Consider the following 24845-nt stretch of genomic DNA (forward strand, 5'->3'; position numbering starts at 1 on the left):
TGCAAGCTCAGTTTGTGATCCTGCTCTACACATGCAGGGCACATAGGGCAGATTGGGACCTCCGGGGGCAGCGGGCATCGGCATATGCCAAGGTTCGATAGGTGCTGGCACCAGCTTTGAGAAGCTTGAAGCTTTTGTACTAATATGGCTCCTGTAGCCTTCAAAAGTGGACGCTGAATGCTGGCAGAACATTATTATTTCACTAGATGGTGGCCCGCAACACAGCGAAATACTTCCAGGACATAGTGCGCCAGCGCATGCGCACTAAGGCTTTTCGGCTTTGCCCGCAGTTGGGCAAAGCATACTGGGCGTGCGCAAGGCAAGATTGCCTTGCGCAGGCGTATACTTCGGAGGACACACCATGAACTTCAACCCAATATTGCGGCCAGTATGCAGCCAGCGGGTAAGGAAAGGGTGAATCAAACACCCGAAAACCCCGCCCATATGACCGCAAACCTGTCCCGCCAAAATCAGGTGACAGGTTCCCTTTAAGCATGGCAAAAAACGAAGAAAAAAAAAACCACAAGAAAAAACAAGGAAAACATGCTTTTTTTTGCAGCTTCTTTCCTGTCAAGAGATCAGGTTTTTCTGCAGACAAAAAAAAACGCTGTGTGTGAACTTACCCTTAAGGGTATGTGCACACGTAGAATGGTCCACTGCAGATTTTTCCGCAGCGGATTTCATAAATCCGCAGGGCAAAACCGCTGCGGTTTTTCCTGCGGATTTATCGCGTTTTCTATTGCGGATTCCCCTGCGGATTTACATCTGCAGTTTTCTATTGGAGCAGATGTAAAAACGCTTCGGATTCCGCACAAAGAATTGATATGCTGCGGAAAATAAAACGCTGCATTTCCGCACGTTTTTTTTCCGCAGTATGGGCACAGCGTTTTTTTGTTTCCCATAGGTTTACATTGTACTGTAAACTCATGGGAAACTGCTGCGGATCCGCAGCAAAATCCGCAACGTGTGCACATACCCAAAAGGTTAAAAGGAACCTGAAACCCATTTCTTGCTGAGGGAATTTATCAGTCTTTATGCAACTTTTCTGGCTTTAAAAGTTTGCAAACAAAGTAGTTGTGCAAAACCTTTTGCAACTTTTCTGCAATTTTTTTGTACACCAGCCCAAAAAGTTTTCTAAAATATGGGTACATGGCCAACGGTGTCCTAACATACTTACTATAATTTCTGGCAAAAAATGTATGTTCATAGCCATCATGGATATTGGTTTCTGGTGCACGGATAGCCCAAAAAGCCTACCATCTCCGTCTCTGTGACATGTCCCCCCCAGGTTTGTGCACAAAGGTTCACAGCTCTCAGAGGAATTTTTCACTTGGCTTATACAATACTTGTGCCCATGGTCACATCTACATTCCAAAATGACCATATCACTACAGAGGGTAAGGCCGTCCAACTCTGATGTCTAACACATTAACTAAAAATACAAACAGCAGGGGTTAAACCAGTGCAAAAAAATCTATAAATTCCTGCATTCATAATGGAGATTCTAAAGAACATAAAAGGTGCAAACTAATAAACACTCGAATTCCTTGTAGGTAATGAGGGAAGAATGTAAAGACCCGGGTGCTGTTCTTTCTAAATTGGGCCACACACAGGAAATTATTGCTGTGAAGAGCCAAATACCGTATTTTCCGCTTTGTAAGACACTTCGGATTATAAGACGCACCCCAAATTTTGGAGGAGAAAAATAGGAAAAAAACTTTTTTTTAATAAAATGGTGGTGCTTCTTATAATCCATTATTGCTTACCGGGGGTGGTGGCTGCGGTGAAGCGGGGTCCCAGGGTCGCTGCTGGAGGAGGCAGGAGTGGAGCGGTGCTGCAGGCCGCAGGCCTGGGGTGAGCAGGTGCCCTGTGCTGCGGGGGGCTCCTGTGCTGAGAGGAGGCTCCTGTGCTGTGGGGGTGTCTCCGGTGATGCTGGCGTCTCCGCCAACATTTTGTCAAAGGCCAGAGACCCCCGGCAGTTCGTCCATGCTTTCCTGTGCGCTGGACTTCAGGAAAATGGCTGCCGGGAGGTGGCGAATGCGCAGATGGAGATCTCGGCACCAAGATTTTGGGAGATGAGATTTCAGCGCTGAGATCTCCGTATCGCTCAAAGAATATGTAAGTAATCCAAAAAAATAACTTATAACGAGAGAAATAGAACTGAACATGCTTTTTATTAATAAATTAATAATTCTCTAAAAAAAAAAAAAAAAAATAGCTCGGCATCCCCTGACATTTTATTAACCAGCAGAGGGTAAGCGGACAGCTGGGGGCAGATGTTTATAGCCTGGGAAGGGGGTAACGCCCAGGTAGCTTCTCAGGCTAGCAATATCAGCTTACAGCTGTATACTTAGCCTTTGCTGGTTATTAAAATAGTCATATAGAAAATAAAAACATCCTGAATAAAGTACTTTATATGAAATAATGACACAACACTTTTATTGAATTAAGAATAAAACAAAAAAAACATACTCACCTTTACGCCCAATCCATTGAAGCCCATGTCACCTGTAAAAATAATAAAGCAACATAATCCTCACCTGTCCCTGACATTAAGATAATTTTATGTCCCCTCCCTGTAAAAGAGTTTAAAAAAATAAACAACCATATTCCTCACCTCTCTGATGAGAAGATAATAATCCATTTGTCCACAGACGACTACCACTGCTACATATACCTTGGCATGGTGAACACTGGCATGACACTTGTGTTCAGCACCCAAGGCAGCAGAGACAATGAGCTGCGCGTGTTTGCGCAGCTCAGTGCCTTGCGGTGAAAAGAAAAAGGTGAGCGGGGTTCATCTATATATATAATTGCCTAAGGGTTTTTCCATCTGTCTGTCTGTCTGTCTTTCTGTCTGTCTGTCCTGGAAATCCAGGCTCTCTGATTGGTCGAGGCCGCCAGGCCTCGACCAATCAGAGACCGGCACAGCATCGACGTAGAAATCCTGCGTCTCTGATTGGTCGAGGCCGCCAGGCCTCGACCAATCAGCAACGGGCACAGCGACGATGATGTCATAAAGGACGTAGACATCCCGCGTGTCTGATTGGTCGAGGCCGCCAGGCCTCGACCAATCAGCAATGGGCACAGCGACGATGATGTCATAAAGGATGTAGAAATCCCATGTTTCTGATTCAGCGACGGGCACAGTATCGACGTAGATGTCATAATGGTTGCCATGGCGACAATGATGTCATAAAGGTTGCCTCGACCAATCAGCGACGGGCACAGTCTGCCGCGAATTCTGGAATCATCATTGTCCATATACTACGGGGACATGCATATTCTAGAATACCCGATGCGTTAGAATCGGGCCACAATCTAGTATCCAATAAACTCCGTTCACCTCACTGATGCCACCACGAGAGTGAGAAAGTTCTGAAAGAGCCCATAGATCAGGTGGGCTCCACCATGTCGCCAACCCGAACTGTCAATCTCCAGGAGTGCACTGTCACCATTGCAAGGAGGAAGCTGCAATGCAGGGGAGCAGTGCGCTCCTGCACAAAACATAGGATAACCCCAGAAATACCTTTTGCTGGATATAAAAAGGAGTTCTATAACTAGACAATCCCTGGGAATTATTCCTCAGCTAAATCACCCGAACAGTAGCAAGGACGAATGTAGATGCCAAAGCGAGATACTTAACTGATAACAGAATGGAAAATGCAATGCACCGTCCTGCCGAGAGCACAAGTGCATGTCACTACAATCACTGGAGGGTTTACATAAGTTAATTCATTTCCAAAATCCCCGAAAACAAATAATGAATTGATAAGAATAGAGCGATTTAGTTTCAGTCTGCTTGATTTGTGGCAAAAAAAAAAAAATAATGTAAGGGACCATCGTGGCACCATTGAGTAATTATACTGGGTCCTATACGGCTGGTAGAGAAAACCGCCCCACATAGATAATTTTATAATAAAAAAATGTAAGAAAAAAAAATATGTTATAATTATATATATATATATCTACTATATAATTGTCTAAGGGTCACTTCCATCTGTCCTTCTGTCTTTCTGTCACGGATATTCATTGGTCGCGGCCTCTGTCTGTCATGGAAATCCAAGTCGCTGATTGGTCGTGGCTGTTTTTGCTGCGACCAATCGGCGACGGGCACACAGTCCGGCGGCAAAATGACCGCGCCTTCCTCCCCGCAGTCAGTGGCCACTCCTTCTTCCCCGCAGTCAGTGCCCGCTCCATACTCCCCTCCAGTCAGCCCTCACACAGGGTTAATGGCAGCGTTAATGGACCGCGTTATGCTGCGGTGTAACGCACTCCATTAACGCTGCTATTAACCCTGTGTGACCAACTTTTTACTATTGATGATGCGTATGCATGTTCCGGTGTCAAGGATGCTATGCGAGAAGGACCTTCCATGACGTCACGGTTATGTGACCACGACGTCATCACAGGTCCTGCGCTGATACCAACCCTGGGAGCGGAAGCTGCCGCTTGCACCGCACACAGGCGACAGGACTACAAGGGGCCCTAGGAAGGTGAGTATATGTTTATTTTTTATTTTAAGTCTTTTTTAACCTGTTACATACGTGGCTGGGCAATATACTACGTGACTGGGCAATATACTACGTGGCTGGGCAATATACTACGTGGCTGGGCAATATACTACGTGGCTGGGCAATATACTACGTGGCTGGGCAATATACTACGTGACTGGGCAATATACTACGTGACTGGCCAATATACTACGTGGCTGGGCAATATACTACGTGGCTGGGCAATATACTACGTGGCTGGCCAATATACTACGTGGCTGGGCAATATACTACGTGGCTGGCCAATATACTACGTGGCTGGGCAATATACTACGTGGCTGGGCAATATACTACGTGGCTGGGCAATATACTACGTGGCTGGCCAATATACTACGTGGCTGGGCAATATACTACGTGGCTGGGCAATATACTACGTGGCTGGGCAATATACTGCGTGGCTGGGCAATATACTACGTGGCTGAGCAATATACTACGTGGCTGGGCAATATACTACGTGGACATGCATATTCTAGAATACCCGATGCGTTAGAATCGGGCCACCATCTAGTGTATATATCTATATATATATGTAAATTAAGCCTAAAATCATCGTCCAGGAGTTCTATAATGAGGACCTATCCTTGAGGTCATCCATATCAGATCGATGGGGGCCAACACTTTGCACCCCCAATATTCAAGGTACCCGAGAGCGATCACTACACACCGGTCTACAACTCATTACTGTACAGTTATCAGTAGTGTAATGAGCTGACAGCAAGCAGAGATCTTGAATTGATACATGCAGCAAACTGTATATAATTTTACATTATTCACAGAATACCAGTTCCTTGCTGGGGTTCCCCTTTAATTTGTACGAGTGGTCCCGGTACTGATAGCGGCTGCCCCCGTGTTCGGGTCGTGCAGGGAGCAATAATAACGCCACCCTGCGACAGCTGCCACATTAGTAATTACTAGATCCTTCCACATCCTGTTCGGCAATGTTTACGGACACACCCGCACTAGAGGAAAAACCCGCAGGCAAAGAAACAATCCATGACGAGGTTTGTGACCGGCGGAAAGTCACAGGGGCCTGCAGACCATTGCAAACTGTCCACGTACAGTTCATTCGGACCCCAACAGGGCGAGTAACAAAGATGGGGCATGTTAAAAATCAACATGTCTGATCCTTCTATTCCTCCGGGTTGGGTTGACACACCAATGTATACTTTGATTTTCAGGCCATTATTTAGAGGGGTTCGCATGGTGTATGGGCTGATACAAAAACAGTACTAGTAGTAATGTATTGCTTAGAAAAAGTTTAAAAAAAAAAGTGGAAAAATTGCAATTTTGGAAAGACTTTTTCCTTTTATTAAAGGGATTGTCCGGTGAAATCAATTTTCACATATTCACGGGATGGGTGGTATGTTAATGATCGGCGGGGGTCCGACTGCTGTGAGCAGCGACGATCATTTTCATGTTATGTCAACATTCACTTCTGTAACTTCCCGGAGTGTTGTTATCAGGCCACGTCATACCCACGGGATCTCATCCATGTAGTCATCCCAAGATCATTAGTCGTGCCCATATTTATTACTCATGGAGAAGAAATCCCACATGTTTGATGATTTTTGCTTTTTTGGAGGAAGATTTGGAGAGTTCCAGCTCCAAAAACTGCTCAAAAAAACAGAGCCACTGAGCTGAACCTCTACGTTTTTGAGGAGGTTCGCATTTTTGAGGATGATTTGGAGAGTTTCCGCTCAGTTATTAATCCAAAACCTCAAAATAAATAAATAAATATATATATATATATATATATATATATATATATATATATATATATATATATATTATATATATATATATATATATATATATATATATATATATACATACACACTAGCTGAAGAGCCCGGCATTGCCTGGGCATAGTAAATATCTGTGGTTAGTTATAGCACCTCGCGTCTCTTATTTTTCCATCACGCCTCTCATTTTCCCAATCACATCTTTCATTTTCTCCCTCACTCCTCTCATTCCCCCCTAACACTTGTCATTTCAACCTCACATCTGTCATTTTCTGATCACTCCACTATTTTTCCTCACTCCTCTCATTTTGCACTCACACCTTTTCATTTTCACCTCACACCTCTCATTTTCACCTCAGTATATACATGTTTGTCATCTCCCTTATATATAGTATACATCTGTATGTCATCTCCTGTATATAGTATATACCTGTATGTCATCTCCCCTGTATATAGTATATACCTGCTGTGTGTCATCTCCCCTATATATAGTATATACCTGAATGTCATCTCCTTCTATATATAGTATATACCTGTGTGTCATCTTCTCCTGTATATAGTACATACCTGCATGTCATCTTCTATATATATAGCATATACCTGTATGTCATCTACTCCTGTATATAGTATATACAGTGGGGCAAAAAAGTATTTAGTCAGTCAGCAATAGTGCAAGTTCCACCACTTAAAAAGATGAGAGGCGTCTGTAATTTACATCATAGGTAGACCTCAACTATGCGAGACAAACTGAGAAAAAAAAATCCAGAAAATCACATTGTCTGTTTTTTTAACATTTTATTTGCATATTATGGTGGAAAATAAGTATTTGGTCAGAAACAAAATTTCATCTCAATACTTTGTAATATATCCTTTGTTGGCAATGACAGAGGTCAAACGTTTTCTGTAAGTCTTCACAAGGTTGCCACACACTGTTGTTGGTATGTTGGCCCATTCCTCCATGCAGATCTCCTCTAGAGCAGTGATGTTTTTGGCTTTTCACTTGGCAACACGGACTTTCAACTCCCTCCAAAGGTTTTCTATAGGGTTGAGATCTGGAGACTGGCTAGGCCACTCCAGGACCTTGAAATGCTTCTTACGAAGCCACTCCTTCGTTGCCCTGGTGGTGTGCTTTGGATCATTGTCATGTTGAAAGACCCAGCCACGTTTCATCTTCAATGCCCTTGCTGATGGAAGGAGGTTTGCACTCAAAATCTCACGATACATGGCCCCATTCATTCTTTCATGTACCCGGATCAGACGTCCTGGCCCCTTTGCAGAGAAACAGCCCCAAAGCATGATGTTTCCACCACCATGCTTTACAGTAGGTATGGTGTTTGATGGATGCAACTCAGTATTCTTTTTCCTCCAAACACGACAAGTTGTGTTTCTACCAAACAGTTCCAGTTTGGTTTCATCAGACCATAGGATATTCTCCCAAAACTCCTCTGGATCATCCAAATGCTCTCTAGCAAACTTCAGACGGGCCCGGACATGTACTGGCTTAAGCAGTGGGACACGTCTGGCACTGCAGGATCTGAGTCCATGGTGGCGTAGTGTGTTACTTATTGTAGGCCTTGTTACATTGGTCCCAGCTCTCTGCAGCTCATTCACTAGGTCCCCCCGCGTGGTTCTGGGATTTTTGCTCACCGTTCTTGTGATCATTCTGACCCCACGGGGTGGGATTTTGCGTGGAGCCCCAGATCGAGGGAGATTATCAGTGGTCTTGTATGTCTTCCATTTTCTAATTATTGCTCCCACTGTTGATTTCTTCACTCCAAGCTGGTTGGCTATTGCAGATTCAGTCTTCCCAGCCTGGTGCAGGGCTACAATTTTGTTTCTGGTGTCCTTTGACAGCTCTTTGGTCTTCACCATAGTGGAGTTTGGAGTCAGACTGTTTGAGGGTGTGCACAGGTGTCTTTTTATACTGATAACAAGTTTAAACAGGTGCCATTACTACAGGTAATGAGTGGAGGAAAGAGGAGACTCTTAAAGAAGAAGTTACAGGTCTGTGAGAGCCAGAAATCTTGATTGTTTGTTTCTGACCAAATACTTATTTTCCACCATAATATGCAAATAAATTGTTAAAAAAACAGACAATGTGATTTTCTGGATTTTTTTTTCTCAGTTTGTCTCCCATAGTTGAGGTCTATCTATGATGTAAATTACAGACGCCTCTCATCTTTTTAAGTGGTGGAACTTGCACTATTGCTGACTGACTAAATACTTTTTTGCCCCACTGTACCTGTAGGTCATCTGCTCCTGTATATAGTATATACCTGTGTGTCATCTCCTCCTGTATATAGTATATACCTGTATGTCATCTCCTTCTATATATAGTATATACCTGTATGTCATCTCCTCCTGTATATAGTATATACCTGTGTGTCATGTCCCCTGTATATAGTATATATCTGTGTGTCATCTCCTTCTGTATATAGTATATACCTGCATGTCATCTTCTATATATAGCATATACCTGTAGGTCATCTGCTCCTGTATATAGTATCTACCTGTGTGTCATCTCCTCCTGTATATAGTATATACCTGTGTGTCATCTCCCCTGTATATAGTATATATCTGTGTGTCATCTCCTGGTCAACCTTTATCCTCGCTTGCCTACTCTGGCGCCATGGGGGTGACTCAGTATATGCTCCAGGTACAGCATGTTTTTAATGTGGTCTTGCATTTAGTTCATTTAGGAGGCCTTTATGGCACAGCGAATATAAAAAACGTAGTGTAGGACTGCCCCAATATGAGATTGCCGTGAAGAGGCGGGGTGGCTCAAAGAATTGATCAATTGTTTGCTAAATGTCTTTAGAGTAGGCAAGCGAGGATAAAGGTTGACCAGGAGATGACACACAGATATATACTATATACAGGGGAGATGACACACAGGTATATACTATATACAGGAGGAGATGACACACAGGTAGATACTATATACAGGAGCAGATGACCTACAGGTATATGCTATATATAGAAGATGACATGCAGGTATATACTATATACAGAAGGAGATGACACACAGATATATACTATATACAGGGGACATGACACACAGGTATATACTATATACAGGAGGAGATGACATACAGGTATATACTATATATAGAAGGAGATGACATACAGGTATATACTATATACAGGAGGAGATGACACACAGGTATATACTATATACAGGAGCAGATGACCTACAGGTACAGTGGGGCAAAAAAGTATTTAGTCAGTCAGCAATAGTGCAAGTTCCACCACTTAAAAAGATGAGAGGCGTCTGTAATTTACATCATAGATAGACCTCAACTATGGGAGACAAACTGAGAAAAAAAAATCCAGAAAATCACATTGTCTGTTTTTTTAACAATTTATTTGCATATTATGGTGGAAAATAAGTATTTGGTCAGAAACAAACAATCAAGATTTCTGGCTCTCACAGACCTGTAACTTCTTCTTTAAGAGTCTCCTCTTTCCTCCACTCATTACCTGTAGTAATGGCACCTGTTTAAACTTGTTATCAGTATAAAAAGACACCTGTGCACACCCTCAAACAGTCTGACTCCAAACTCCACTATGGTGAAGACCAAAGAGCTGTCAAAGGACACCAGAAACAAAATTGTAGCCCTGCACCAGGCTGGGAAGACTGAATCTGCAATAGCCAACCAGCTTGGAGTGAAGAAATCAACAGTGGGAGCAATAATTAGAAAATGGAAGACATACAAGACCACTGATAATCTCCCTCGATCTGGGGCTCCACGCAAAATCCCACCCCGTGGGGTCAGAATGATCACAAGAACGGTGAGCAAAAATCCCAGAACCACGCGGGGGGACCTAGTGAATGAGCTGCAGAGAGCTGGGACCAATGTAACAAGGCCTACAATAAGTAACACACTACGCCACCATGGACTCAGATCCTGCAGTGCCAGACGTGTCCCACTGCTTAAGCCAGTACATGTCCGGGCCCGTCTGAAGTTTGCTAGAGAGCATTTGGATGATCCAGAGGAGTTTTGGGAGAATATCCTATGGTCTGATGAAACCAAACTGGAACTGTTTGGTAGAAACACAACTTGTCGTGTTTGGAGGAAAAAGAATACTGAGTTGCATCCATCAAACACCATACCTACTGTAAAGCATGGTGGTGGAAACATCATGCTTTGGGGCTGTTTCTCTGCAAAGGGGCCAGGACGTCTGATCCGGGTACATGAAAGAATGAATGGGGCCATGTATCGTGAGATTTTGAGTGCAAACCTCCTTCCATCAGCAAGGGCATTGAAGATGAAACGTGGCTGGGTCTTTCAACATGACAATGATCCAAAGCACACCACCAGGGCAACGAAGGAGTGGCTTCGTAAGAAGCATTTCAATGTCCTGGAGTGACCTAGCCAGTCTCCAGATCTCAACCCTATAGAAAACCTTTGGAGGGAGTTGAAAGTCCGTGTTGCCAAGTGAAAAGCCAAAAACATCACTGCTCTAGAGGAGATGTGCATGGAGGAATGGGCTAACATACCAACAAGAGTGTGTGGCAACCTTGTGAAGACTTACAGAAAACGTTTGACCTCTGTCATTGCCAACAAAGGATATATTACAAAGTATTGAGATGAAATTTTGTTTCTGACCAAATACTTATTTTCCACCATAATATGCAAATAAAATGTTAAAAAAACAGACAATGTGATTTTCTGGATTTTTTTTTCTCAGTTTGTCTCGCATAGTTGAGGTCTACCTATGATGTAAATTACAGACGCCTCTCATCTTTTTAAGTGGTGGAACTTGCACTATTGCTGACTGACTAAATACTTTTTTGCCCCACTGTACCTGTAGGTCATCTGCTCCTGTATATAGTATATACCTGTGTGTCATCTCCTCCTGTATATAGTATATACCTGTATGTCATCTCCTTCTATATATAGTATATACCTGTATGTCATCTCCTCCTGTATATAGTATATACCTGTGTGTCATGTCCCCTGTATATAGTATATATCTGTGTGTCATCTCCTTCTGTATATAGTATATACCTGCATGTCATCTTCTATATATAGCATATACCTGTAGGTCATCTGCTCCTGTATATAGTATCTACCTGTGTGTCATCTCCTCCTGTATATAGTATATACCTGTGTGTCATCTCCCCTGTATATAGTATATATCTGTGTGTCATCTCCTGGTCAACCTTTATCCTCGCTTGCCTACTCTGGCGCCATGGGGGTGACTCAGTATATGCTCCAGGTACAGCATGTTTTTAATGTGGTCTTGCATTTAGTTCATTTAGGAGGCCTTTATGGCACAGCGAATATAAAAAACGTAGTGTAGGACTGCCCCAATATGAGATTGCCGTGAAGAGGCGGGGTGGCTCAAAGAATTGATCAATTGTTTGCTAAATGTCTCATTTTGAAAATACAGTTAGAAATTAATATGTGCATTTGCACTTTATGTATTGCGTCTTAACCTTAGGCTGCGCTGGCTTCTCCCCTTTTATTGCTGTGTGTCATCTCCTCCTGTATATAGTATATACCTGTATGTCATCTCCTCCTGTATATATATGTACTTGTATGTCATCTCCTCCTCTATATAGTATATACCTGTGTGTCATCTCTCCTGTATATAGTATATACCTGTATGTCATCTCCTCCTGTATTAGACCTCGTTCACACGTTATTTGCTCAGTATTTTTACCTCAGTATTTGTAAGCTAAATTGGCAGCCTGATAAATCCCCAGCCAACAGGAAGCCCTCCCCCTGGCAGTATATATTAGCTCACACATACACATATTAGACAGGTCATGTGACTGACAGCTGCCGTATTGCCTATATGGCACATTTGTTGTTCTTGTAGTTTGTCTGCTTATTAATCAGATTTTTATTTTTGAAGGATAATACCAGACTTGTGTGTGTTTTAGGGCGAGTTTCGTTTGTCAAGTTGTGTGTGTTGAGTTGCGTGTGGCAACATGCATGTAGCGACTTTTGTGGGATGAGTTTTGTGTAGCAACATGCGTGTAGCAACTTTTTGTGTGTCGAGTTGCATGTGACAGGTTAGTGTAGCAAGTTGTGTGCAGCAAGTTTTGCGAATGGCGAGTTTTGCGCGTGGCGAGTTTTATGTGTGGTGCCTTTTGAGTATGTGAAAGTTTTGTGTGAGGCAACTTTTGCATGTGTTGCATCTTTTGTGCATGTGGCAATTTTTCCGCGGGTGCAAGTTTTGCGTGTGGCGAGTTTTCCATGAGGTGAGTTTTGCACTTGTGGCGAGTTTTGCAAGAGCCTAGTTTTTGCATGTGGCGAGTTCTGCGCGTGGCGAGTTTTGAGTGGCGACTTTTGTGTTTCGACTTTTATGTGGCGAGGTTGGTGTATTTGTGGTGAAATGTGTGCTGAGGGTGGTATATGTGTTCAAGCACGTGGTAGTGTGTGGCGCATTTTGTGTGTGTTCATATCCCCGTGTGTGGTGAGTATCCCATGTCGGGGCCCCACCTTAGCAACTGTACGGTATATACTCTTTGGCGCCATCGCTCTCACTCTTTACGTCCCCCTTGTTCACATCTGGCAGCTGTCAATTTGCCTCCAACACTTTTCCTTTCACTTTTTCCCCATTATGTAGATAGGAGCAAAATTGTTTGGTGAATTGGAAAGCGTGGGGTTAAAATTTCACCTCACAACATAGCCTATGACGCTCTCGGGGTCCAGACGTGTGACTGTGCAAAATTTTGTAGCTGTAGCTGCGACGCCTCCAACACTTTTCCTTTCACTTTTTTCCCCATTATGTAGATAGGGGCAAAATTGTTTGGTGAATTGGAAAGCGCGGGGTTAAAATTTCGCCTCACAACATAGCCTATGACGCTCTCAGGGTCCAGACGTGTGACTGTGCAAAATTTTGTGGTTGTAGCTGCGACGGTGCAGATGCCAATCCCGGACATACACACATACACACATTCAGCTTTATATAGTAGATATATATGTGTGTGTACACACCCATAGGGTTTCTGGTGAGGATTTTTCGGCAGGAAAAATGCTGTTGTACAATATGCACATTTTTTTGCAACATCTTTTGCACCATTTTTTTGAGCTACTAATTTGAATGGGTAAAAAGAGCAACAAAAACACAGATATTTGGCAAAGACACAGCAGGGCTGAAAAAAAAACAAAAACCAAAACGTGTGCATGAGATTTCAGAAATATCATTGATTTTGCTGGTCCTGTACATTCTATAAAATATGCAGCAAAAATGTGAACACGCCCTTCTGAGTGAATCCACAGATTCCTAGCAGAAATGTATGTGACTGTTCGATTCATTTGTAAATTCCTTGCAGAAATCCACACACCCGCTGCAGGAACAGCCCCATTTTAGGGCTCCTTCACACTTCAGTGTCTCCAGTGCGAGTGGTGACAGTTTTCACACGTACCGGAGACACCTACACAATTCAAGTTAATGGGTCTGTGCACATGTCAGTGTATTTTCACAGACTGTGTGCCCATGGGCAAAATACGCTAACATGTCCGTTTTTTACAACAGTACAGGCCGCAAAACGTCCCGCAAACGTGCACACTCATGACACATGGATGACATCCATGTGTCATCAGTGTGACACATACCGGCACCTGGGAATCAGCGGTACAGTGTTGTATTCAACTGATAACAGCGAGAGCAGGTAGCAGTGGAAGAGCGTATTCATCAGCCTCCCGCCACCTGCGCTATAAACAACAACAAAAAAGAAAAAAACGGCGTGGGTTTGCCTATATTATTGATAACCAGCCAGGCAAAACTGACAGATGTGGGCTGCAACCCTCAGCTGTCAGCTTTAGCAAGGCTGGATATCAATAATATAGGCAAACCCACGCCGTTTTTTTTTTCTTTTTTGTTGTTGTTTATTTATAGCGCAGGTGGCGGGCAGCTGATGAATACGCTCTTCAGCCGCTACCTGCTTTCGCTGTTATCAGTTGAATACAACACTCAACATTCTCCCCTGCTAGCCCTGATCACAGCGCAAGCAGGAGGGAATGATGTGAGCCATCTTCAGCACCCGGCACCGGGGAACAGCGCTAACTGTACTGCTGACTCCCAGGTGCCGGTATGTGTCACACTGACAACTATTTCAATAAATTTAAAAAATGGTGTTGGGTCCCCCCTATTTTTGACAACCAGCCTTGCTAAAGCAGACAGCTGGGGGCTGGTATTCTCAGGCAGGTAAGGGGCCATGGATATTGTCGCCCCCAGCCTAAAAAAAAGCAGCCTGCAGAAAAGCCACATCTAAAAAAAAAAAAAGTTAACCTTTTAATGATTTTAGGCATTTAGGAAAACAGAGTCTCTCCAATTTGGATGTAGATAGTAAGCTGTAAAATATCTACAGTAATCAATATCTGTGACTCAGGGCCGTCTGACCGGAAACACAGGAGTATGATTGCCGAAACCTTCGTAAAGAATCCATTATCCTAAATTTAGATGAGTGTTCCAGTCACCAGATGAAGTGGGCAGTTTTTGCTTTCTGCTCCTATTTTTTTTTTTTTAAATCATCCGTACGATTTCAGAGTTATAGGCATTTTTATTTAGTGCCATTTTTATACTGTTTACCAAGTGGGTCGCGGCTCATTGGGTAATTATGCAGGTCAGCCTCGAGACACGCCCCCGAGGATCCCTCGAGCCACGCCCTCTTAGTAAAGACCATACAAATTATCACTAAATAAAAAGCCCCGTATCTCTGGAGACATTTTTAAAAACAAAATACTCAGGGGAGGAGTAGGCGTCAAATAAGAGCAAAAACTGGCCGTTCGTGACCTGGTGACAAGTCCTCTTTAAGTGCTCCTGACAAATAGCCGCCCAGCTAATTCTTCACCATTTGTATGAGCGCCAAACTTCAAGAACAGGTTCAAGATGCTATTTGGGGGCAAACATCGGACCTCACCTTATATATGTGAGCACACGCCACTTTTCTTTTCATTTATTTCAGCCATATATATAAAAAAGTGAGTAAAATAAATATTTTTTTTTTACATTTTGGGAAAAGTGTGGGATTCAAAACGTATGTGGGTGTAAAATGTTCTCTTTCTTTATTCACCATTAACTGAAAATGGATAATCTAAGCCAGACTTAAAGGAACCAGAGATTTTTTTTTATAGCACGGCCAAAAGCCCCCTAAAAACTATGGACAGGTCCTCATTCCCCCTGCTATTGTTGACTCCTCATCCTCCTGGTCTGATGGACAGCTCCTCAGTGTCCCTCCTCCCAGCTGCTGCTGAGATCTCACACTGCTCAATACAAGCTGCAGCTGTTCCTAGCCATTCTGACATGTAAGTACACCAGCCTCATCAGGTCTAAGACATCCACTGATACCATCAATACAGTTTCTATTATCAAATTGTGTGACAGATCTGCATTACTGTGTAATCCCATGGACTAAAAAAATAAATAAATAAATAAGTGCACCCCTGTTCTGTTTTAGAGGGTATGTCCCCTTTTGAGCAAAACTTTTTGGAAGTTTCCAAGCCAAGAATTCCTAGACGAGGAGAACCCTAGATGAGTAGTGCCCTGAGAGGCCGCCAATCTCCTGTACACCTTGTCCCTAGCTCGTAGAAGGCAGCAGTGGTAAAAACGGTCGCACAGAGCGGATACGATCACACGACAAAAACACCTTAGAGAGGTCCTGTGCCAATTAGCGGATTCAGGTTTCCCCTGGCTGGGACCTCCAGCGATCTGCTGGAAGTAAGTGTTGTATTTCCCTGCAGCGCCACCACAGGAGAAGCCAGGTATTACACACTGTCTATTCACAGCACTGGCTTTGTCTGGACAGGTCGGGACCTCCAGCAGAGGAGACGCTTTTCCCCTATATAACACTCCTTATCCTGGCATGTTAATATGCAATCCAACGGAGATCCAGGCAGTTATGACGGGCTCTGCATATGGTAGCCAATCATTAAAGGGGTTTTCCAGAGCTAAGAAATTGAAGACGTATTTGTAGGGTTTAGTGTGTGGGGGGGTATGACTGTCAGCACCGCCAGCGATCGGCGGTAGTCCTCCCAGTACTGCATCCCCTTCATTACATACAAGGCACGGGCCTGTACTTTTTGTAGCCTAGAATAGCAAGGTGCCTCAGCTGCAGTACCAGGGATAGCCACTGTGGGAGGTATGGCGCTGTGCCTGGCTAAGGAAGAAGCAAACGTGAGGCTCCCTGCTGATCGCCGGGTGATCAGATCGCACCCAGAGTCTAAACCCACCGATTGGATATTTATTAATTTACTCAAAAAAAAAAAAAAGGTGCGAAAACAATGATATATTACAACCAGGTGTATGAAATCATAGAACGGCCATGTCAAATAGAATTTATATAATCTAAAAAAATGAAAACCTCACTGAGGTATCACAATCTGTGGATTTACATAGGACTGCAGTGAAGTGACGCATGCAGCTCTGCTACATTACTATAATTAGCGGTGTAAGGTGTGACGAGCCGTACCAGGAGGATGCGCAGTTTAGGCGCCATGTACCAGTTCAGACCACAGCCAGGATGCAGCGGGGACTGGCAGATGGGGCCCGAGCCGCTCCCCGCACCGATGCCTCCGTGCTCAGCCGCCAGCAGGACAAACGGAGCAGTGAGTCAGCGAGTGACAAAGTCCTGGAGGCCAAATCTAGTTATTCCCAGCACTGGATCCGGGCAGATGCGGCTGCGCTCCTGGAGGATGTGTGCTGGCGTCACGTGCGGCCCTCATACACCGGATCTAAAGAGATCTCACCATATAAAGAGCCGCAGGAGAAGCCCAGAATACAAGAAGGACAGCACGACACTCATTATTACAGAGGTTTTCATTTTACTTTTTTTTAATATGTTTGATTTTAATGCCACAACATACGTGTCGCTTTTTGGGGGCGCTTATTTTTCCCCAAACTAAACTAGTTTTATTGGGAAAACGAGAATTGTTTACATTTCTTTTCAAGCACCTACATTTGCAAGCTGTATGATTCTCCAGAGCTGCACTCACTATTCTGCTGGTGCAGTCACTGTGTACATACATTACATTACTGATCCTGAGTTATCTCCTGTATTATACCCCAGAGCTGCACTCACTATTCTGCTGGTGCAGTCACTGTGTACATACATTACATTACTGATCCTGAGTTACATCCTGTATTATACTCCAGAGCTGCACTCACTATTCTGCTGGTGCAGTCACTGTGTACATACATTACATTACTGATCCTGAGTTATCTCCTGTATTATACCCCAGAGCTGCACTCACTATTCTGCTGGTGCAGTCACTATGTACATACATTACATTACTGATCCTGAGTTACATCCTGTATTATACTCCAGAGCTGCACTCACTATTCTGCTGGTGCAGACACTGTGTACATACATTACATTACTGATCCTGAGTTACATCCTGTATTATACTCCAGAGCTGCACTCACTATTCTGCTGGAGCAGTCACTGTGTACATACATTACATTACTGATCCTGAGTTACCTCCTGTATTATACTCCAGAGCTGCACTCATTATTCTACTGGTGCAGTCACAGTGTACATACATTACATTACTGATCCTGAGTTACATCCTGTATTATACCCAGAGCTGCACTCACTATTCTGCTGGTGCAGTCACTGTGTACATACATTATATTACTGATCCTGAGTTACCTCCTGTATTATACTCCAGAGCTGCACTCACTATTCTGCTGGTGCAGTCACTGTGTACATACATTACATTACTGATCCTGAGTTACATCCTGTATTATACTCCAGAGCTGCTCTCACTATTCTGCTGGTGCAGTCACTGTGTACATACATTACATTACTGATCCTGAGTTACATCCTGTATTATACTCCAGAGCTGCTCTCACTACTCTGCTGGTGCAGTCACTGTGTACATACATTACATTACTGATCCTGAGTTACATCCTGTATTATACTCCAGAGCTGCACTCGCTATTCTGCTGGTGCAGTCACTGTGCACATACATTACATTACTGATCCTGAGTTACATCCTGTATTATACCCCAGAGCTGCACTCACTATTCTGCTGGCGCACACACACAGGATGATAATATGCTTTTCCTACATCAGATTACAGGGAATATTGGGAACGGCTTCAGCATTTAATCTCATTTTCAGTCTCGTGTGTTCTCGGCACATTGGATTTAGACTCTACCTTGAGGTTCCGTCCTGACGAAATATTGATAACGGGACAATGGAAGTAGGAGAAGTGATGGTTCATGAAGCCAAAATTTGCAGAAGTTTGTAATTCTGAATCAATATATGCTAAAGGTTTTACCAGCGTGCTTTTTTGTCTTACATAGGACAGATTTATAATAAACCAGGCAGTCCTAGGTAAAAACCATGGATGTAGACAAGTCGTACATTTCAGGAGGGAGCAGAGCAGGATAGAAACGTGTCACTCAGGCACGGGGCGAAGCGATGGGCCATGTGTCGCCGTCATTCCAACTAATTACTGTTATTGTGGCTCGCTGCCTCGGGTTGTTGCAGGATTGTGATCGCAGCTCATAATCTTATGTGACATCACAGCATACATTTACATATGATGCATATTAATGAGACTAAATGGGGGGGAGGGGGAGACAAAACCTACACAAGGAATTACATAGATCAGAGAAACAACAGCTTACACAGTGGCCATGGTTCGGCTTTGGCCACTGAGCATGTTGCTCCTCCGCCAATACGGCGCTCCCAGAGGAAGCCTGTGACAGCCGCCATACGGCGGTAACCCGTCCGTGCAGAGACGATGGAAGGGGTCAGAGCAAACGGCTGGAAACACAAACAGTGCGAGCAGGAAGTGACCGCGAGCAAACAGGATCCCGAGAGGCGTCTCCACATTGTTACAGGGCGTTTCCCCCTCCGACAACAATTACTGCGGAGCCCGAATATGCAGGAGGCAGTGGGCCAAAAAGTCCTGGCACAGCGAGCCCTGACTGATACATCTGACTTATACGGAAGGAAGAGCCCGGGTAGAATTGTAAGAAACTGGATAACAATGCATCAGTTATACAGGGCTCCAACCTCTGGAAGTAAACGGGCAGGACATCGGCTTTCATTATGAGGACCGGTCACCAAGTTCCAAATGTCCAGATTTTGCTACCACCTCATTCCTGTCGCTCCCCTGACTATTACGATTTTTTTCTTTTTTCAATCGGACATACCATTCCAGAGATAAGGGCCTTTTTATGTAGTACAAATGTTAGCGCTAAAGGGGGTGTGGCTCAGCGAGTTCCTTGGGGGCGTGTCTTTAGGCACCTCTACATTATCACACTGTAAGCCACGCCCACTCGGAAAAGAAATCACTAAATAAAAATGACCGAATCTCTGGAAAAGAACAAAAACGGGACACTTATGGCGGAGGGGAACAAGGCCACCAGTGAAAACAGAAAGATGGAATGCAAAGTGTTTATTATTTTTTTATACCGTTTTTAATATCTCCGATTGCTGTCACTGAATGGGAACATCTTTTTTCCCCTATAACCACTACTTTGCATGCTGTATAATATTTATTGGATAGAGACATCATAAGGCCATGTAGTACGATGGACGTATTGTAAAAGACAAAATCTTCTAAAATAAAACCGCGGCACCGGGTGAGGACAGATTTGGCGGCGGTTTTGGAAAAGAAATGCAGAGGCCATTTAGAAATCATGTTTCCGTCACGTTTAATGGTCACATGACCAAATCATGAATGGCCGTCAGAGCGTAAGATTTCTCTATGCCAAGTGTTCATAGGGAGTCTGAGACACGCCCACTCCTGCGGGATCAATCAGGAGCTGGTCCACCATTGGCCAATGGAGAGAGAGGGGCGTGTCCCTGACTTACGCAGACTGTGGCGATCATGCTGTGTCATGGACGAACAGGGGCACAATCACCGACGAGGTGGGCCTTAAAGTGACTACACTTTTGCCATCAATAAGTCAAATATTCAATTCTTGGCTGGAGGGTCACTTTAAGAAGGTCGGCTTAAAATAACCCACCTGAGAACGGCGGTCTAGTGGGGGGTCGAAGGACACTCATATGCAAACGAAAAGTGGCGCCAATGGCAAAATCCATAGTCATGGTGTATAAATATGATGTCCGGCGCCATTTCTTACCTTATTGAGCTTCCCCAGGGATGAGATAAGATCGGCCCATTCGGTGGAGGACTCAAAGTTTCGTAACGCCTTCTCGATGACGGAGGAATAATTCCTGTACCGGTAATCTCCCAGCAGCTCTTGCTCTTCGGGGTCCATTTTTCATCCTTTCTGGCGGATGCCCTACGACACAAATACAAGATGAGGCCGGCCTCCAACAAAACAACCAATCCAAGGTCACATACATATAACAGGGCAGCCATTATTATCATAGGCTAGCCAATAGTCAGCGACTATTCACAATGCCTCGTAATGGGTACGCAGCTCATCGGCTGTACTGTGCCCCCCATAAAACTGAGTACGTGTACGCAGCCTCGTCTACATTCCTTAAATGGATAAAAAAAATGAAGGAACTTTCCAAAAAAAAATAAAAATTTTGTTTTGTGTTGGCAGCTCCAATGCAGACTATGTGTCACCATGGTAACAGACTACAAACTACGTAGTCTGATCCTTAAGTCATGATTTTTTTTTCTACTTCTGCCTAAACTAGCAGGAATATGATGTTAGAAAGCACGACTACAGGATCAGACTACGTAAGGTTCAGTTGTAGTCTGTTACCAAGAAGATACATAGTCTCCCTAGGAGCTCTATACACAGAACGGTAGGACGTTTTTAACGAAAAATAATTTTACAAATTTCTTGAGGGACCGTTTTTCTTATTTTATGGTTCCTTTTATGTTGTTTTCTCGAATCGTATACAAACATTGATTAAAAAATGTAATTGGTCATTTCCCATTGGAACAGACAAATATTTCAAGCTCCACCCTTATTTAAGTCATGTGATCTGTCATCTGAGCTCCCACAATGCACTGCTTTGGGTATAAATATGGATATATCACGTCATGGCATGACGTCGTAACTGTGGAAAGCTACTGCAATGCCCTGCACATGAGGTAAGGAACAAAGCTAATCAGAAGAACTATACAACATATATAATTGGAGGTATTTGCTAATATTATTACACCTACTACAAATTGGGATGGGAACTTGGAGATGGGAATACCCCTGTAAAACCACATAAAAATAAAAAAACAAAAATTACGGTAGTTGAGTTTCTCTTGAAAAGGTTTTTTATTTTTTTTGTGAACCTTCTGCATTTATTTAAAAAAAAAAAAAAAAAAAAGTGTGCCACTATTCATATGTAACATCTAAATATATATATATATATATATATATATATATATATATATATATATATATATATATATATATATATATATATATATATATATAAAAATATATATAAATAAATATATATATATATATATATATAAATTATATATATATATATATATATATATATATATATATATATATATATATATATTATTATTATTATTATTATTAAAGGAAGAAAACTGCAAAAAAACAATTGGGGGAAAAAATGTTTACTTCACAAAAATTCTGCATGTGACCCCACTTTTGTCCATTTGCTGGATGATTCCTCGCACTACAATTCCCAGGATGCCGGACGCTGCAGATAACAGCACACAGTCGCTCACGTAGTAATTACAGGAGACTAATTCCGGGCCGCAGGATGTAAAGTCCTAATCCCTAATCTACACAGATGAAACGGACTTTGACATTTATTACATCGGTAATTACTTACTTTTACTGACACAGAAGTGACTGACTAATACTGTCATCGGCATAATCTCCGTATCGTTATTGTGCATATGTCACAGGAAGTGTTGTCATAGGGACATAAAAGCATTAGAATAATATTTACCTGCTCTGTCAATGCAGAAAATTAATATATTTAGATTATTAACGTACATTAAAAAGCCGTTTAATACTAATTCTGTTAACAGGAATAAAGATGGGGTCCGTACCGAGCACCTACTGTTTGGGCGCGGACCCTGAATACGGACTTCACCAGGAAGTATGTGTTACAGTTCGGGTTCGGTCCCCAAACATCAGGTGTTTATCGCGCTGTCATGTGCACTCGCGACTCTAATTTGCGGTAAGATTAATAGAAACGGTCAAAGTGCTGCGGTTCTCACGCTGTCAAATGAAAGCATGAGCCCGCAGCTGTGACAAGAGGAAAAAAGTTTATCTCCGGTCACTGGCGCCATCTGATGGGACTACTACTCCCATCAGCCTACGCCTGCTGCCACTAATAACAGCAGAGAATGCGGCTGATGGGAGTATTCATCAGCCGGCGATTGAGCTATAAATAAATAATTAAAAAAAAAAATAAACAGCAAGGGGGACCCCTCTATTCTTGATAACCAGCCTTGCTAAAGGTGACAGCTGAGGGTTGCAGCCCCAGCTGTCAGTTTTGCCTGGCTGGTTATTAAAAATGCAGGTGATCCCAACGCTGTTTTTTTTTTTAAATTATTAATTTATAGTGCAGGCAATACTCCCATCAGCTGCCGCCTGCTCTTTCTGTTATTAGCGGCAGCAGGCGTAGGCTGATGGGAGTAGTAGTCCCATCAGATGACGCCAGTAACTGGAGGTGTGGGAACCGCGACTCTCTGACCGGCGGTAACGATCTTACCGACGATCAGAAGCAGTGTTTGCCGTGCTGTCATGCACATGGAAAACACTGGATATTCAGACCCCCCATTCCAGTGAATGGGGTCCTGGTTCAGGTACCGTTCTAGAAACCAAACTTTACTTTAATGGTTTGGCCAAACCAGACCATCAAGGGGTTCTCCCATCACTAAACAGGAAGAGTTGTCATAGGGGCGTGGAGACATTTAAATAAGCATTTTAAGAGCAGACAGTGCAGCCGAAACACTTTATATGTGTTACACAACGTCTGTAGCTTCTTACAGCTCTTTTCATCATTTTTTACTAATGACAGGAATGTTTGTCATAGGGCCAGCTCACATGTTCTTTATATTTATATTTTCCACATCCTCAAGGTGAAGCTCAAACAGAGGAGAGCCGGGACACAAATATTTACACACATCCTATTCAATGATCGTAAACTTTACAAGCCACACAGAGCAGCAGAAGCTCAGCTCTGCGCAGCAGGAATGTGCAGGGACATAATGCAAAGCGTTCATCACTGGAAACCGCCGCAGATCGATTATATGCGTGACATTCCAGCACGTACAATGCCGCAGTGTCCAAAATAATCACCACTAGATACGGGGTATGGAGCAGCCCTCGTGTGTCAGGGGAAAGCCGGGTGACGACCAGTCTGACAGTGATCACCCAGCTTTCCCAGCCTCCTCATCAGGAATCGGTGTAGGGCGGCGTTCACATCTTACTACTGCTGTGTGTTCTTCTGAAGACACCGCAAAAAATCCAAACAAATGCAGCACTATAAAAAAGAAATAAAATCCACATCCAAAGAAGTAGAGATCACTAGGGTTGAGCGACTTTTACTTTTTTAGGGTGGAGTCGGGTTTCGCGAAACCCGACTATCTCAAAAGTCGAGTCGAGTGGAATCGGCCGATTATCTCGAAAAGTCGGGGATCAACCGAAACACGAAACCCAATGCAAGTCAATGAGGGAGCATAGTCGGCAGTGAGTAGAGGCCAGGAAAACACCTACACTGCCCATTTTAATGGCAAAAACATCCATTATTGTTACTGAAGCTTGCCAATCTTAATTTACCTTATAATAATAGTAAGGCATTGGAAATTGGGGGTCATTTGGCTAAAGTTGTGGGGGGTAGGGCTGGTTCAAGTATTTAGTGGGCCCAGGTAATCTGGACCACGTCACGGCAGTAGAGCAGGGAGAGGTAAGTATTTCAACTTTGCAAGAGCTGTGATCCTGAGCAAGCAGGGGGGGCCCACTCGTTGGCATTGGCACTGGCACAGGGCCCCTCAAAGTACGGCGGTGTGTTTGCACGACGGGGGCTCCTCCCACCGGCAGCGACACTTTTGCATACTATGAGGGGCCTTGTGCCAGTGACGTCGCCAACGAGTATTCCCCCCCACCTGTTGAAGGAACCTGCACTTTCATCTGCACCTTCCTCTTTGTCCCCGTGTAAGGCCAGTCTCACACGTCCAGATAATTCCAGTACCGGAAAAATCGGTACCGGAATTATCCGTGTCCGTGTGCTTACCGTGAACATCAGTGTGGCACACGTGCGGCAGCCGTGTGCCAACTGGGTACCACACAGACCGTGCAGGAGACAGCGCTACAAGTAAGCGCTGTCCCCTGCATCTGGTGCTGAAGGCGCCATTCATATCTTCTCTCCAGCAGCGTTTGCTGTAGAGAAGATATGAAAAATCCTTTTTTTGTTTTTGTTTTCGTGTTTAAAATAAAGCTCCCTGTCCCCTCCCCCTCCTGTGCGGCCGCCCGCTGGGAAAAAAAATTGAAAAAAAAAAAAATACAGTGTAAGGCCGGCGTCACACTAGCGAGTTTTACGGACGTATGAGCGCATAAAATACGTCCGTAAAACACGCATTACACACGGCCCAATTATTCTCTATGCCCCTGCCCCTATCTGCCGTATTTTACTGATCCGTATTATTTGGCTTTCATCCAG

At 43.6% G+C, this 24845-nt stretch overlaps 1 protein-coding gene across 2 annotated transcripts in view; it reads right to left on the bottom strand.

Annotated features, from left to right (window-relative positions):
• Nucleotides 1-24845, bottom strand: part of DOP1B (DOP1 leucine zipper like protein B) — a 124134-nt gene that overhangs the window by 60330 nt on the left and 38959 nt on the right. For both annotated transcript variants that reach the window (XM_069760768.1, XM_069760767.1), the window contains exon 2: nucleotides 20357-20518. In XM_069760768.1, coding sequence (XP_069616869.1) covers nucleotides 20357-20494 — 138 coding nt within the window. In that variant the 5' untranslated portion in view covers nucleotides 20495-20518. The remainder of the gene's footprint in view (nucleotides 1-20356; nucleotides 20519-24845) is intronic.

The sequence above is a fragment of the Ranitomeya imitator genome, chromosome 3, assembly GCF_032444005.1.
Source record: "Ranitomeya imitator isolate aRanImi1 chromosome 3, aRanImi1.pri, whole genome shotgun sequence".
Classification (NCBI taxonomy): Eukaryota; Metazoa; Chordata; class Amphibia; order Anura; family Dendrobatidae; genus Ranitomeya; species Ranitomeya imitator.